The sequence below is a fragment of the Lucilia cuprina genome, chromosome 4 (genome assembly GCF_022045245.1).
Source record: "Lucilia cuprina isolate Lc7/37 chromosome 4, ASM2204524v1, whole genome shotgun sequence".
Taxonomy (NCBI): Eukaryota; Metazoa; Arthropoda; class Insecta; order Diptera; family Calliphoridae; genus Lucilia; species Lucilia cuprina.
Window position 1 is genome coordinate 81,687,218 of NC_060952.1, and position 16,816 is coordinate 81,704,033.

Genomic DNA, 16,816 nt, shown 5'->3' on the forward strand with positions numbered 1-16,816 from the left:
TAGTTCAGTTCTAGTTCAGTTCTAGTTCAGTTCTAGTTCAGTTCTAGTTCAGTTCTAGTTCAGTTCTAGTTCAGTTTTAGTTCAGTTTTAGTTCAGTTCTAGTTCATTCTAGTTTAGTTCTAATTCAGTACTAGTTCAGTTCTAAAAAAAGGATCGATTATAAAGTGCTTTAATGAAAACATGAACAATAAAAAAAATAATTTTCTATAATTTCTAGAATTTTACAACTCCCACACAAACTACTTTACGCTTACATTCCCGTGAGGCCAATAACACAATGGCAATAACAACAGATAAATTTGATACTGTGTATCAAAATTTCAAAGAAACTAATAATATTATTGATGAAATTGATCTAAAACTTCAAAATCTAAAGGCAACCTCAAATATGACACCAAACGAAAAAATTCATGAACTACAAAATATATATGAACTTTTAAAAGAACAAGAAAAACGTTTGCCTATTTATGAAAATCTAAATACTAGTGCAACTAGTGCACACATTTCAACAATGTATAACCAAATTACCAACAATTCAATAGCGATGTCGTCGCCATTACAATCAAATCTATCAAATGATCAACAACATATTGTTTTAGTAAATCCAGAGATTGTAAATGAGATACAAATTTCAGAAATGCAAGAAAATCCAGAATATTTAAATGGTATAAGAACTTCTGGAGGAAGCCAGGAAAATCGTGAATATAATAATGAAGATGTTCAAGATAATGTTATAACTATAACTGACGACAATGAAAACATAACTACAACTACTGTAAATGTACCACAAGAAAGTGGTATAGAATTTCTAAATAATGATAAGTTACTACAACAGGAGAATGTTACAAGTGGTAATAATGACATGATAAATTTACCTCAAGAACAGGAGATAAATGACAATAATATATCAGCAAACTTGCAATCCGATAAAGATTTATTATTAAATACTGAAACTGTATTAACTAATACGGATATAATTGATAAAGATAATTGTGAAAATTTAACAGAAGGGGAAATATACAATGACAAGAAAGTAATCAATGAAACAACAAATTATATTTCTAACACTGAAATTTATGAAAATCGTAATAAGAAGGAAGAACTCTTTGAAAGTGAACAACATCAAGTTGAGCACCAATCTTCAATTGAAAATTTAGATACAAATAAATTCTTGGACTTGAATGAAAATGAACAGCTGGAACAAAATATTGGACTTAATAATGTTGTTAAATCAAATAATGAAATTCTTGAGTTAGCCATAACAATGGATGAAAAAGAAGTTATTGAAAGTCAAATTCAAGAACAAAGAAAAAATGAAGAAGAAACCGAAGAGGAATCACCCCCTTACGAACATATTTCTATAGATAAACCTATAAAAGATAGCCGTATACGTTTAAGATCTCATACACAACAAGATATTGAAGATACTGCAACTAATAACAATAATGAAAAATCCACTAAAACTAGTTTAGAGGTAAACAAACCAATTAAAACTCGACGTCTTAGATTACCTAAACCTACTCTCAAAACTAGTGAAAAGTCCAACAGTGAAAACTATCAAATAAATGCCGATATTATAAATAAACTTATAAATGCCACAGAAAATTCTGAGAATAACGAAAATGGCGATAAAACAAAAACATTTTTGGAAGATGCCGAAATTCCCTTAACACAAAATGTTATATTAACAAAACGTTTTATGAAAAAGGCCAAAGAAAAACTTCAACAACAATCGTTACTAAATGAAACAATAGTAAAAACTTCACGACATCGCGATGCAGACAACGATGTAGAACAAAAAATGTTTGCTTTACATAAAGAAGACAATCAAAACTTAAATAGTATAGAAAACATAGATGTTACCCTGCTAACACAAACTTCGGAAGAGAGTTATACTTTAAATCTCTCACAGGATCCTTTAATTACCGATGATGTTTGTGATAATGCAACAAAATTAAATAATGAAATTCCCACCTCTAGTAACAGCTGTTACGATCATATAATTACACCCATTAGAAGCAAAAAGAAATCGAAATCTTCAGCAAATCTTGAAACTCCTGAAACATCAACAAACACTCATACAAAACGTCGCATTTCATTTGAAAATCCCTCATCCTCACTTGCCGCCTCACCCTCTACTTATAAAGAACAATTCAATTTAGGTAATCCTCATGTTGTTCTAACTAAACTGAAACCTTCATATTTGCTGCAGACAACTCAAAAAGTTATACAGGCGGATAGTACCACTACCACCACAACTAATGTTAATCCCATTGTTACTTCTTCTACTTTATTAGCAGATGATAATCGACAGACATCAACACAGAAACGGCGAAGTTTTACACCAGAATATGATTTGGATTCATCTCTGAAAGATAGTAAATGTTTAAAAATTGATGTTGACAAATCGGGACGCAAAGTTAATTTCGACACTAGGCAGCGAACGCATTCGGAACAGAGTAATACTTCAAAAGAGGAGAGGGGTAAGTTTAATTAATAATATTTTTAATATCAAACTGACCTGGAACTGAACTAGAACTGAACTAGAACTGAACTAGAACTGAACTAGAACTGAACTAGAACTGAACTAGAACTGAACTAGAACTGAACTAGAACTGAACTAGAACTGAACTAGAACTGAACTAGAACTGAACTAGAACTGAACTAAAACTGAACTAGAACTGAACTAGAACTGAACTAGAACTGAACTAGAACTGAACTAGAACTGAACTAGAATTGTACTAGAAACTAAATAAGAATTATGTTCTAGGTATTTGAAACTTTAAAATGTATTTCTATTAGTTTAACTCTAGTCATCCTTTCATTGACAATAAACCAAGTATTAAATATGTTATCCTAAAATAAAAATCATTGAAAACAGATGTAAAAGCTTCATTTTATATTTATTTTTTACTTTCAATTGTATTTCTATAAAAAATACATATTTAAAGCATTTATATAAATACATGCATGTGTCTGTATTTACAATATTATTTAGATTTCGATACAGATTCAAGTGATGAAAAGCTAACTATAGTCGATACATTGCAAACATCAACGCCAACTGGCAATGAACGAAAACCAATCATTGAGCCTGCTACTACAACCCATACAGTAGTAGTAACACATCATTCTCATCATCAGCATGTGCATAAAGAACAGGAGCAACAACAACAGGAAAATGAATCCGATTTACGTCAACAAATTGAAAATGTAAGCAATAAATCGGATTTACAGCTACAAATACAACAGAGGCAGGAGAAACAACAAAAAGAAGTTGAAAAAATTACAACAACCACCACTAGTTTCATCAGTGAAAATAGCAATAATTTGCCCCATAAACAATACCAACAAGGGAATGTCCCGGTGTTGGTGGAAAAGGAAGAGCAGTTGTTGCAACAAAACCAATCTGAAAATAAGTTAAAAGAGGAAGCACAAATTGGATATGGTAATAACAAAAGCGATGGACAAAAACAACATTCTTCACCCTTTAAACGTATTGATGAGCCTGAAAAGCCAACTTCAAATGCTAGTGATAAATATTCTAAGGGTAAATTATAGTATTTTTTTTCTAAACATTTTTCAATTTCTATCTACGAAAGATGAAAATATAGAACAATTGTTTATAATTAAGAGGCTATAAAACGTGATAAATAGCAATTTTTATAAAATTTAAGATGTTACTTTTATAGTTTACTATTGTGGAATGCATGTTGTACTTTAATGCATTTTAAATTACCTATTTATTTATTTGTTTTTTCATTTCTTTATTTCTTTAGAAACTTTTTCCGTAGAGATGAAGGAAAATGTTGAATATTCAACTTATTCTTCATTGTATAATAAATTATCGTCACATTCAACAAAATGTCAAATAAATTTTGAAAATTCTTCTGTGAATATAACACCGATATCATCTCCGACTTATGGCGATGATACTATTGCCAGTCCATCGCCTGTTAGGAGATCATTTGATTTTCGTTTGGGTGGCGAAATCGATGGCCGTTTAACATCTCCACCAATTCCTTATATTGTAAGTAAATTGATTTCTTGTATTTGAAATTTCTAAAGCCCCTATAGAAAAAAAAAACACAAAAACTGAATTTTTCAAAATCTTTCTATATAAAAAATATACATTTTTGAAAGCTTTCTATTTAAAGTGAAATTTTTGAAAGCGTTCTATTAAAAGAAATTTTTGAAAGTTTCTATTAAAAAGCTTTCTATATAAAAAAATTTAAATTTTCAAAAGCTTTCTATTAGAATATACATTTTCAAAAGCTTTATCTTTTATTTAAATTAAAATTTTTCTTCTTTCTTTATAGAAATTCATAGAGACATTTTCGAAAGCTTTCTATTTATTTGAATTAGAAAAAAATTTCCATAAATAAAAATAATCGAATGGAGCATTATAATAAAAATAGAAACTATCTAAAGCTCTCACTATAGAAAAAAAGTTTCATTCCAAAGCTTTCTATAAAAAGAATCGTTTTTTTAAATATATCCAACAAAAAACTGACTTTTCAAAAGCTTTCTTTTAAAAGAGATATTTTTGAAAGTTTCTATTAAAAATATCGTTCTACGGCTTCACAGAAATACATAGACATTCTAAAATCGAATGGAGCTTTATAAGAAAACGTTCTACGACTTAGAAAAAAGCTTTATTCCGAAGCTTTCTATAAAAAGAAACGTTTTTAAAAGATATCCAACAAAAAAACTGAAATTTTCAAAAGCTTTCTATGTAAAGGAAGATAAATTTTCTATATACAAAGTACATTTACGAAAGCTTTCTATTAAAAGAAACATTTTTGAAAGTTTCTATTAAGAATATAATTGTTCTACGACTTTACAGAAATATCTAGAGACATTTTTGAAAGCTTTATATTAATATGAATATTTAAAATTTTCTGAACAAAAGCTTTTGAAAGCTTTTTATAAAAATAGAGAAACTTTGGAAGAAAAAAGTTTTCGCAATTTTTTTTAATAACAGAAATTTTCTATAAAAGTATACATTATCGAAAGCTTTCTATAAAACTCCAAATTTTCTATAAAAAGATACATTATCGAAAGCTTTCCATAAAATAAGAAATTCTAAAGTTTTCTAAAAGAAGAAAAATTTTTGAACAATTTTCTGTAGAAAAAAATACTTTTGGAAAGCTTTTTTTAAAAAAATAACTTTTTGAAAGCTTTTTTTAAAAAATAACTTTTGGATAGCTTTAATTAAAAAAAAATCTGTTGAAATAAATTTATATAAATTTCTATAAATAAAGAAACTTATTAAAAAAACTTTAAAGAACTTTTTGAAAGCTTTATTAAAAAAAATCTGTTAAATTTCTAAAAAAAATGAAATTTTTTAAAAATTAATTTCTATAAAAACAAATTTTTCAAAAATAAGTTATAAAGAAATTTTAAGAAATGTTCTGTAAAGAAATTTGTTTTTTATTTAGAAATATTTTAGATTTTTTTTAAAGAAAATGTTTTCGAAAAACTTTTAAAAAATTTAAAATTTTTAAAAATGAAAAAAAAAATCGAAAAATTTGAAAAAAAAATTATAAAGAAATTTTAAGAAATGTTCTGTAAAGAAAATTGTTTCTTATTTAGAAATATTTTAAATTTTTTTTTATAAAAAAAAGGTTTTTAAAGAAAAATGTTTGAAAAAAATTTAAAAAATTTGAAATTTTTAAAAATCAAAAAAATTTTCGAAAAATTTTTAAAAATAAAAAAAAAAATCGAAAAATTTTTAAAAATCAAAAAAAAAAAAAAAATTTTTAAAATTTGAAAATTAAAAAAAAATAATAAAAATTTAAAATTTTCGAAAATAAATAGAAAAAAATCATAAAAAATATTAATTAAAATTAAAAATTTTTGAAAATTAAAAAAAAAGTTTGAAAAAATTTTCTAAAAATAAAAAAATTTCTAAAAGAGAGAAACGAATTTTCTGTGTAAACAGAAACTATTTTCGAAAAATTTCTATAAAAATAGAAAATTTTGAAAAAAAAAAATCTAAAATCTTTAGAATTCGGATGTAAATATTAATTTTCAAAAAGTTTCTAATTCATAAAACAAAACATACTAAAATTGTTAATGTTTTTTAAAAATATAATTTTTTGTTTTAGTTACATGAAATTGATTTGGGAAGAGTTGACATAAACAAACCAATTTGCATTGATAAACTTAAGAAAACTTTACAATTAGATCCCAGAATATTTAGAACTCATGTGAAGGTAAAAAAAAAATCCATCATTCATTAAAGTATTTAACAATATTTAACACTACACAACTCAAGGGAACGCAATAACAAATATCCATCTCCATCATGTATTTCAGAAACAATTAATGACTTTGTGTAAACCAACTGGAAAAACATCGAATGCTTTAGTGTCTTTAACAACAAGCAATACCTCGAATTTATCACACAGTGTTGGTTCATCATTAAACTATGCGCAACCAACAAATGCCACAATGGTTTCACCTTATGACCCAAGAAATCGTACACCTGCCCTAATGACAGACATAGCTACACCAACAATATCGTCACAAACTGCACTAACTCCTTACAATAATATGAATGTGGTTGCGGCAACTACGCCATCAGCATCATCGCCTTACATGAACACAGACATACCGAATGCCGTTCCTTTGGCTCTGCAATACCACAGTACAGCGCAACCAATCTTACAGCCTCAACAGCAACAAACACCAAATATGTTTCTTTATGGTTGCCTACAACGTTCGCCTTGGTATCAGAGTCTGATGTCTACCATGAAAATTCAAATAAATCAATCAATATCACAACTGGTACGTGCCTTAAATAACTTTCATCGTGAACGTCTCTTAAATCCTGAAATGGTATTCGACGTATTCAAAATTGATTGTGCCGGTGAACTTTTGGAGATTATGCGTAATTTGGGCATATTTGTAGATGCAAATGGCATTATCAATGAACAGCGACATGTACCTACGTTTGGCGGCCGTTCTTGTTGTAATACAATGCCAGTCAATGCCACATATAGTTTTATACAGCAGGTTCTAACACCCAATACGCATTGCACTTCGATGACAACTGCATCATCGACCTATAATGCGGCAGATGGTGGTGCTGCTGCAGTTGGTTCGCTTAATGTCAATGAACCATTTGTTAGTTGTTATATTAAAGCACCAAAACCGCCAATACAAAAACATTCGGATGAATGTGGTGTAACAAGTCACCATGGTCATCATGATGATCACAATAATAATAATTATCATAATAATAGTAGTAATAGTAATTGTAATAGATGTTGTAATAACAATAACAGTTGTTGTGACAATGGCAGCGGTGGCAACAACAACAACAACCATAATAGTAGTTACAATCAAAATAATAATAATAGACGCTTTGGTAATCCATTTAAGAAACCTTATGATAACAGTTATAACAACAATAACAGCAGCAACAACAACTATCAGTCACGTTCTAATCAACGTTCATCTTATAGCAATAATCCTCGTTTTAATAAACCTGGTTTAAGTTCTCCTTCAAGATCCAACTCTTCGCCTCCTAATTCTCCAAGAGGAGGAGGAGGTGCTGGTGGTTTTGATAGTGGTAGTAGCTATGGTGGCGGTGGCCGTGGAGGACGTGGTGGTTTCAATAATAATCGTCGTTTTAATAATTTCAAAAACAAAGACAACAATTACGATAATAATGCTGGCTCTTCTTGGTCATCTTCTTTTACGTCGACGGACAACAAATTTCAAAATAATAACTCACCTTCTCGTTCTTCTTCACCCATTTCATCACTTCAATCGGGTTCGCCTCGTACAGCAGCAGCTAAGTCTTCACCACCTCCTGTTGCTAAAAAGTCTTCAGCTGATGAAGAATGTTGGGATTCAGATAACTGGTAAGTACATATTAATATATTGATTAAAAGAAATATGCTCACAATATTTCGCTTATAAGAAACATATCACCGAACTAATATTTATTTTTTTAACTTAAACAAGAACCACCAAAATTAACAAACATTTTAATCCTTGTTATCTTCAAATCTTATTAATCAATTTAAATGAAATTTTAAAAGTGCATTAAAGTCTCTCTTCTAATCTTACTTTAATGAACAAATTATTAATTATTTCTATTAGTTTGGAAGCGATGGCTTCAGAACCTAATCGGAGAGAACTTCTTTTGCAAGAATATAGTGAAACTGAAAGTAAATTAAATTATAATTGAAATAAAATGAATTGAAATGAAAAAATCGATTTTGAGCTAAAAACATGTTTGTTTTAAAATACATAAATATCGACTTTAAAAACACGCTAATTGAAAGGAGGATGTACATATATACATCAAATCCGAAGAAATACATCTAGGCCTCTATCTGGCCTGTTGTGTGCCCCTTAACCAGTGCCTCAGTGGGAATCGAAACAACCACCTCCGGTCTACCAGACCCAAAGTTAAAAGGTTTGAACAAAAGTTATTAAAGAATGAAGTTTTAGAACCGAACCTAATTTGAGTCAATAACGTAAAGTTTCTAGATAGTTAGATATATTGATTGATAGATAGATAGATAGATAGATAGATAGATAGATAGATAGATAAATAGATAGATAGATAGATAGATAGATAGATAGATAGATAGATAGATAGATAGATAGAAAGATAGATAGATAGATAGATAGATAGATAGATAGATAGATAGATAGACAAATAGATAGATAGATCGATAGATAGATAGATAGATAGATAGATAGATAGATAGATCGATAGATAGATAGATAGATAGATAGATAGATAGATAGATAGATAGGATTTCTAAAGTGATTAAGTGAACAGTGAATGTAACAAGAAAAAAGTATAAAAAAAAACTAAAAAACTAATTTGGAAAAAAAAAATTACTAAAAATTCTTAGAAATAAAATTTAAATATAGATAGATAGATAGATAGATAGATAGATAGATAGATAGAAAGATAGATAAATAAATAGATAGATAGATAGATAGATAGATAGATAGATAGATAGATAGATAGATAGATAGATAGATAGATAGATAGATAGATAGATAGATAGATAGATAGATAGATAGATAGATAAATAAATAAATAAATAAATAAATAAATAAATAAATAAATAAATAAATAAATAGATAGATAGATAGATAGATAGATAGATAGATAGATAGATAGATAGATAGATAGATAGATAGATAGATAGATAGATAGATAGATAGATAGATAGATTAATCGATAGATAGATAGATAGATAGATAGATAGATAGATAGATAGATAGATAGATAGATAGATAGATAGATAGATAGTTAGTTAGTTAGTTAGTTAGTGAGGTAGATAGTTAGTTAGTAAGGTAGATAGTTAGTTAGTTAGTCAGATAGTTACTTACTTAGTCTATGTGTGTCTCTTCATATCCGATGAAATAAATCTAAGACTCACTACCGGAGCTTTTGGGAATCGTCCCCACAACGTCCGGCCTGACAGACAACATCACTAAAGTTATCTATCGTTAAATTTGTCGCCTTAAAACAAAAATGTATTTATTTGAATATTTTCAATTGTTCTTTTTTAAAGAAAATAACGGTTGCTTGATACAGAGGGAGGGAAGATCAGAATTGTTAACATTTTTGGTAATACAATTTATTTGACTTAATTATGTTGGTAATACAGCTGATATTTGTTTGAGGGTTGTAATACAGTTTGACGGTGGTATTACAGTACAACGGTTAGTTAGTTAGTTAGTTAGTTAGTTAGTTAGTTAGTAAGTTAGTAAGTTAGTTCATTAGTTAGTCAGTTAGTTACTTACTTAGTCTATGTGTGTCTCTTCATATCCGATGAAATAAATCTAAGACTCACTACCGGAGCTTTTGGGAATCGTCCCCACAACTTCCGGCCTGACAGACAACATCGCTAAACTTATCTACCGTTAAATTTGTCGCCTTAAAACAAAAATTTATTTATTTGAGTATTTTAAATTTTTCTTTTTTGAAGAAAATGACGTTTGCTTGATACAGAGGGAGGGAAGATCAGAATTGTTAACATTTTTTCGTAATACAATTTATTTAACTTAATTAGAGCTAAATAGAAAGAATAACAGAGTTAAAACCGACGGACGAGGATAGTAAAAGTTCAAATACATTTAAGTTCTAGCAACCATCATCTACCTTGGAAAATGAATAAAGATCTATAAAAGTTTTTATCAAGGATATTCTATAAATATATGACATCAAAATTACAATATCCCAGTTTAAGAATTAAAAATTTAACCAAAAAATGAAGGAAAAGTGGGGAGATACTTATAAAGAAAGATTAAATTAAAGTATCAGAAGAATTAAAGGACATGTTAATCTGGTTACAATCTCTAACAGATTAGTGGCGATATCGATATAACTCTACAATTTGTATTATTTGGAGACTAATAATTGAATACATATTAAAGATACAAATAAAAAAGGAAGGAAAAGAGGGGAGATACTTATAAAGAAAGATTAAATAAAAATACCAGAAGAATTAAAGGACATGTTAATCTGGTTACAATCTATAACAGATTAGTGGCGATATCGATATAACTCTACAATTTGTATTATTTGGAGACTAATAATTGAATACATATTAAAGATACAAATTTTTAGTTCCTTTAAATTTGTCTCGAACTTCAGATTAAGACATTTCAAAGAGGACTGGACTTTCTTCAAGCAGTTTCAAATAAGTACAAAACAGGGGTTTACCAAACTGTACGACTTAATAAGAGTACAGATTTCTAGACTTCTGTTTAACTTAATAAGAGTACAGGTTTCTATATTTCTGGAGATCAACAAATCTGGCCTCAATATGAGTGCAATGAAAACGATGACATTGAACAGTAAGTAACACGCTAACAAGAATTAACGAATGGAAATAATGTTCATAAACTATAAGGATTTTGGAAATGAAGAATAATGACATTGGACAATTGAAAAAACAAAGAATTTTGAGGATTTCTAAAGTGATTAAGTGAACAGTGAATGTAACAAGAAAAAAGTATAAAAAAAACTAAAAAACTAATTTGAAAAAAAATTTACTAAAAATTCTTAGAAATAAAATTTAAATGTATGTGTGTGTGTGTGTGTTTGTGTGAAAATATTGTGAGCCTTACAAATTTGAAAATGCCATAAAAGAAATATGAATTCAATTTCATTTCAGATACTGATGCTGATGTAACTTAATCTACAAATTTGAAAAATTCTGTGGATTCATTAAAAAAAAAATAAAAAGTTTTAAGTTTCAATGAATTTCATAATAATTTCGTTATTATAACTCAAAATTTATCTAAGTATTATTTATAATTTAATGGAAAAAGTAAACAAATTTCAATGTATAACGTGCTGGTACGTTAGTTAAAAATGAATAACTCATTTCCTGTTTATTTTTTTTCTTTCTTATTTATTATTTTAATATATTTTATTTTGAAAAACAAATTAAATTAAAAAAAAAGAAGTCTTAGTAGTAGCAGTTACTATTTCTTCTTTTAATTATATTTAAATGAACATTTTTTTTATGAACTTAAAAGTAACTTAACTATGTATTTTCTTTTTTTTTTGTTATATTTAAAATATTATGCATTTGAATAAAGCGACATTTCTTTTTTTTAAAGTTTGTTTAAACTTCTTTTTTCTTTTTTATTTGAATATTCATATAAAATTAATCATACAATTTAAGTTTGTTGTGTACGTAAGTTAGTACGTTTAAAATAATAGTAAAACTCTCATAGACTTGACCTGTGTTCTCATGTTTTATTTTTTTTTGGTTCGCAAATTAAATTTTAAATTTAAATTTTTGCTTTTTTTTCTATATTCTGCATTTTATTCTACAAAGAGTTACAATTCAGCATATTTTTGTGTTGGTGAAATGTTTACATTTTTTTTGTGTGATTTATTGTAGTTTTGTACGCTGCCCAAATTAAGGTTGACTGCTGATTGTTGCATTTTATAGCGTTCTAAATACAGATGGGCGAAAGTCAGTTTTGCACAGATATATAGTTTCTTTTTTTTTCAAGTTGGCCGTTTGGACTTTTTCTATATACACTGGAAAAAAATATGAATATATTGAGTATTTTATGATTGAACAAAAAAGTATCTATTATATATTTATATGCCCAAATAAAAGGTGTCCTTGGACACATGTCAATTTGATTTATGCAGAAAATTGCTAAAAGTTTGTTAGGAACTTCCTAACAATTGCTTCCTAATAGGAAGCCAATGTTAGAAAGTCTTTGAATTAATTCTAATTGCTTGTAGTGGTTTAAACAGGATAATAGTTTCAGATAAATTAGAGCAGATTTGACATTTTAAATTATAGTTTAACCCACGTATTCATAAATATATTAATCGATTATTTTAGTTTTATTATGTACATTTTCCATGCAAAATTCCTAAAACAAATCATCAATAACATTATTAAGCATTTATACGAGACGTTAAATAAAAAAGCACTCGCTATCAATGTATACTCTACATATTATACGTTTAGGTATGGTTATACACCGTTGAAACGATGTATGTCCACTCGGAGACCATAAGGTTCATTGTGATTCTCTTCAAAAAGTGATGATTCAAAAACAGAGAAGCCAAAACTCAAAAACCACAAAACAAGAATGAAAATACAGATAAATAAATATTCAATTATATATAATAAAGAAAATTCATGTACCCCTATAAAGCCCAGTTAAAGAAGTTACTAATTCCCTTGACAAAACGTAGTAGACTGCGAGAGTTAAGTCCCACAATTTCCCCCAGTTCGCCATGGAACCTATTCCCTAGGTTTTGAGGTTCTGTATCCTAGGACATTGGTAAATGTTTATACACAAATACAATACGTACCTGATAACATGCCGGTAACATAAATTATCGAGAGCTGTGAGACATTAGCATTAGATATACTAAAGTCATCTTTGTTCCCTCAACAATTGGATATCCGCTTCGTAATGACCTTAATACATAGACTGAGAAATATTTAACTCATAGATCAAATACTGAGTCCCACTGAATTCGAATCTGAAATTCCGAATTTTTCCATCACATCTGGGATTTGAGATTTCATGTCCTTAAATTTGGTCTTATTTGAGAGGTTATGAAAGCTAATAGACAAGATCATTCATGAAATGTACATCATTTAAAAGTCCATTCTGTCAGCTTTAAAATAAAGGCTTAACATTTGACATATTTTCACCTAAAGCTTGAAAACTCATAAAAACCCCTTGACGCTGTTAAAACGCCTTAAAAAGCTCAAAAAAGACACGATATCTCAAATCCCAATTGTGATAGAGAACATCTGAGTTCATATACCGATTCAACACTGCTCAATCCTTTAGAAACATTTAACTAGGTCTCAGGGTTTCGAAATTTTTCAAACTTTTTCCACCTACGTTTTAAATATGTTATAAATTCTCAATTCAAAAACGTCCAACAACATCATAACTACAACTGCCTTCCTAATCACAATACCTGTTGGATATCCGCTACGGAACGACCCTATTCCTAATCGGTCTGGCAAGTCACCAAGTTCCAACAATAGCGAAGCTTTTACAAAAACAATCTACTTACTAATCAAAACACCAGCTGGATCTATTGTCAATTGAGCAAGTTCTAACAACAGCCTAATAGCAACATTTGTTGTACCTCCGCTCCGGAACGAGCGAGATTCCCAATCGGTCAAACATTGTCAATTCAGTAAGTTACAACAAAAACTAAGTCCGTGCTATCATGGAATGTGTAAAATGGTTTATATTAAATAGCGAAGTCATGTTTTCTGACTTAGAGCGATATCAGCCGATAATATTTAATTTAAGACCATATTGACCTTTAAGGGATCCATAAACAATTTCTCTTCAAGCAGTAAGCTCCCATAATATGGGTACCAGATCATATGATTATATGCGGATAATCGGTGAGCGAATGAACTTTGTATAAAAAGTAGTTTGAGGAATTTAGCCTGACAAATGCAAAAATATTTGGTAAACAACGAGGGAATCCTTTCTGTTCACTAAGCCTCCTCAGAATGAATGAGTGAGAGGTGAATTTAAAACAGTCCAACATTACAATTTTTTATGAAACATCTGTTTATGTTCTGCTGTTATATTCGCTCATTAAACTTCTAGAGGATATGTTGGTTTCAGTTTCCATGATGTCTTGGAGTCCAGGATAATACATAGACATTTGGTATTGTTGTATAAGAACGATTTTAAATCCTAGTATCTTGCGTTAACAGCCCCCAGGTTATACAAAAATAATATATTAGATAATAGCGGAATATATTTATTAAAATCAAGAGAACTATTAATATATCAGAATTTTGTAGTTGTAGAATGCGGTTTCTTTCCACTTATTGCAGATCCCTGTATAACTTTCATATTGTCTCAGATTTTTGCTTTAAAGACGCCTATAGTTGCAATGGAATAAAACTCTGACTTTTGTCTGTCTAAATGCAATCTTAGCTCTAAGTGTATGATCTGATTGCTACTATTTTCGATGAGAACCCATGAGGAATTAAAACATTCATACCAATTTATTTTTATACCCTAAACCACTTTTTATGAAATTTGCTATTTCAATAGGCTTCGATCAACAATAGAAGTTGCAAGATCGAAGCCTATTGAAGATGGTTTAGATCATTCCACTATTTCACCTAGCGCTCATACAACTTAGCCCCCGTATAGGGCTTGTAAACCTTGTAATCAAACTGCAGGTCGCAATTTGGGAGATAATTCAATGAATATTTTCACATGATCTTCTATGGTACCGGAGGCGAAGCCTATTGAAAATGGTTAACATCGGTCCATTATTTCACCTAGGCCCCATACAATTAAACCCGCCGAATAGGGATATCATAATTATGTTTAATATACTCGTATCTCGACAAGAAGCTGCGAAGTTATATACTAGCCTTGATGACTCTCATGAATTTTATAATTATAGGGCCTCATTTGACTGTAGCAACTATAAAAAGCCCCCTTTAATGCTTTATTATGTAAACATTTACTTTTCATTTTATTTTTGTAACAGTTGTAGGGTATAGCCGACCCTTACCTGACTATAATTTCTTACTTGTTTGCTTATTAATTGGGCAGATATTGGTGAGGTCCATATTTTGCGGAATCTGAAGTAGTAGTTGGTGCTGCTATTGAAGTTCAATCCGAGTCCGAACATGGACCAGAACCAGAAGTCTTATATTAAGATATAAAATAATATATCAAAGTTGAAGCCCTTATATCAATCACAGGGTATACAGAGACGTCACGAGCAGAAATCTATTTTCCTCTCTTTCGCACAAAACGAATTCAATTATTTTTTAACTGTATTTTATATAGCTCTTCTCACCAAACAATTTCAAAATAAAACAAATGCTGATTTTAGACTTTTTCAAATGTCAAAAGTGACATCTCTGTATACTTTGTGTATCAATGTCCACAGGTAGGACATTTGGACGGCATAATAATTTATTATAATGCCTTAATATGCTAATTAATTGGCCTGACATTGGCGAGGTGTGTTCAGGTATGCAGAAGTTTGGCCCATGTTATTTTAGATTTAGGCAGGGTCGAATGTTCAGTCTACTTCTGAATGGGGAATAATAAATTGCAGAATCTGAAGTAGTTGTTGGTGCTGCTATTGAAGATCAATCCGAGTCTGAACATGGACTAGTCTTAGATTAAGATATACAATAATATATCAAAGTTTAAGCCTTTATTCCAATGTCCTTAGATATGACATTCGGACGGCATAACAATTTGTTTTAATGCTTTAATATGCTAATTGGTTGGCCTGACATTGGTGAGGTTTGTTCAGGTATGCAGAACCATGGTCCATGTTTTTTTTTCGATTTAGGCTGGGTCGAATGTTCAGTCTACTTCTGAATGGGGAATAATAAATTGCGAAATCTGAAGTAGTTGTTGGTGCAGCTATTGAAGATCAATCCGAGTCTGAACATGGACTAGAATCGCAAGTCTTAGATTAAGATATAAAATAATATATCAAAGTTGAAGCCTTTATTTCAATGACCATAGATAGGACATTCGGTCTGCATAACAATTTGTTATAATGTATTAAATATGGCGAAACTTGAAAGTTTTACAAAATTATAAAAAATGTCCCATTGGTCTCTGGATTAAAAAACTGTATTAAACACTTTTTAATCTCGAATATCTTCAACGTGTACTTTTAAAAGAAATGCTCATATTCTTGTATAATAATAATTTTCTTAAAAATTATGCTGAATTCACAAAAATCTTATTTCTTTCTAAAACGAATGACAACAAAAAAAAAAAATGAAAAAAATTTTTTCAATAATACCACATTTTGCTATATGACCATGCACTTAAACATGTCTCGAATAATTAATGCGTGATCTTAGATTATGTATTAAATTTCAATAGATTTTCCCCCTACACCAAAGACGAGCTAAGAAAAAAACTGCGAAAACATTTAAAAGCAGCAAAACAACTAAAAAAAATTGTGACAAAAAACTGCTTTAAAGACACATTTTTTACAAACCTAAATTTAGGTTAAATATTTAAAAACAAAAAAAAAAAAGAAATTATGATTAAGTTTTTAACAACGTTGGCAAAAGTCTACACTAAAGTAAGTTTATATTAAACGGTTTAAACACTAACTAGAGATCAGTTTTAAATTAATAACGTTTAAACGCATATCGCGTAAAATAAAACGGTTATATTTACGTTTCTTATTGAAATAGTGAAATAGAGTGTTTAATAAAAAAGGAAGTGAAGAGCAAGAAAAGGATTAAAAAAAATATTAATTTCAAAAAGAAAAAATCCTTTAAAATATCCTTAAATTCGTAAG

At 29.0% G+C, this 16,816-nt stretch overlaps 1 protein-coding gene across 3 annotated transcripts; it reads left to right on the forward strand.

Moving 5' to 3' along the window:
• Positions 1 to 223: 223 nt before the first annotated feature.
• LOC111679382 (probable serine/threonine-protein kinase cdc7) lies at positions 224 to 11,215 on the forward strand. 3 transcript variants are annotated; one of them, XM_046949665.1, is made up of 7 exons: positions 224 to 2,162; positions 2,298 to 2,483; positions 2,999 to 3,550; positions 3,780 to 4,030; positions 6,111 to 6,218; positions 6,322 to 7,874; positions 11,163 to 11,215. In XM_046949665.1, coding segments are annotated over exons 1-7 (4,536 nt in total). In that variant the 5' UTR covers positions 224 to 277; the 3' UTR covers positions 11,164 to 11,215. The 3 variants fall into 3 exon arrangements, with proteins under 3 accessions (XP_046805621.1, XP_046805622.1, XP_046805620.1); XM_046949666.1 differs by having other exon boundaries at positions 2,301 to 2,483; XM_046949664.1 differs by having other exon boundaries at positions 224 to 2,483.
• Positions 11,216 to 16,816: the final 5,601 nt, after the last annotated feature.

Excerpts from the sequence above, each read along its gene's own strand:
- LOC111679382 (XM_046949664.1), top strand. The coding sequence starts at position 278 with ATGGCAATAACAACAGATAAATTTGATACTGTGTATCAAAATTTCAAA. Across the intron at positions 4,031-6,110 it reads CTCCACCAATTCCTTATATT|TTACATGAAATTGATTTGGG; the intron begins GTAAGTAAATTG and ends TTTTTGTTTTAG. Across the intron at positions 6,219-6,321 it reads TATTTAGAACTCATGTGAAG|AAACAATTAATGACTTTGTG; the intron begins GTAAAAAAAAAA and ends CATGTATTTCAG.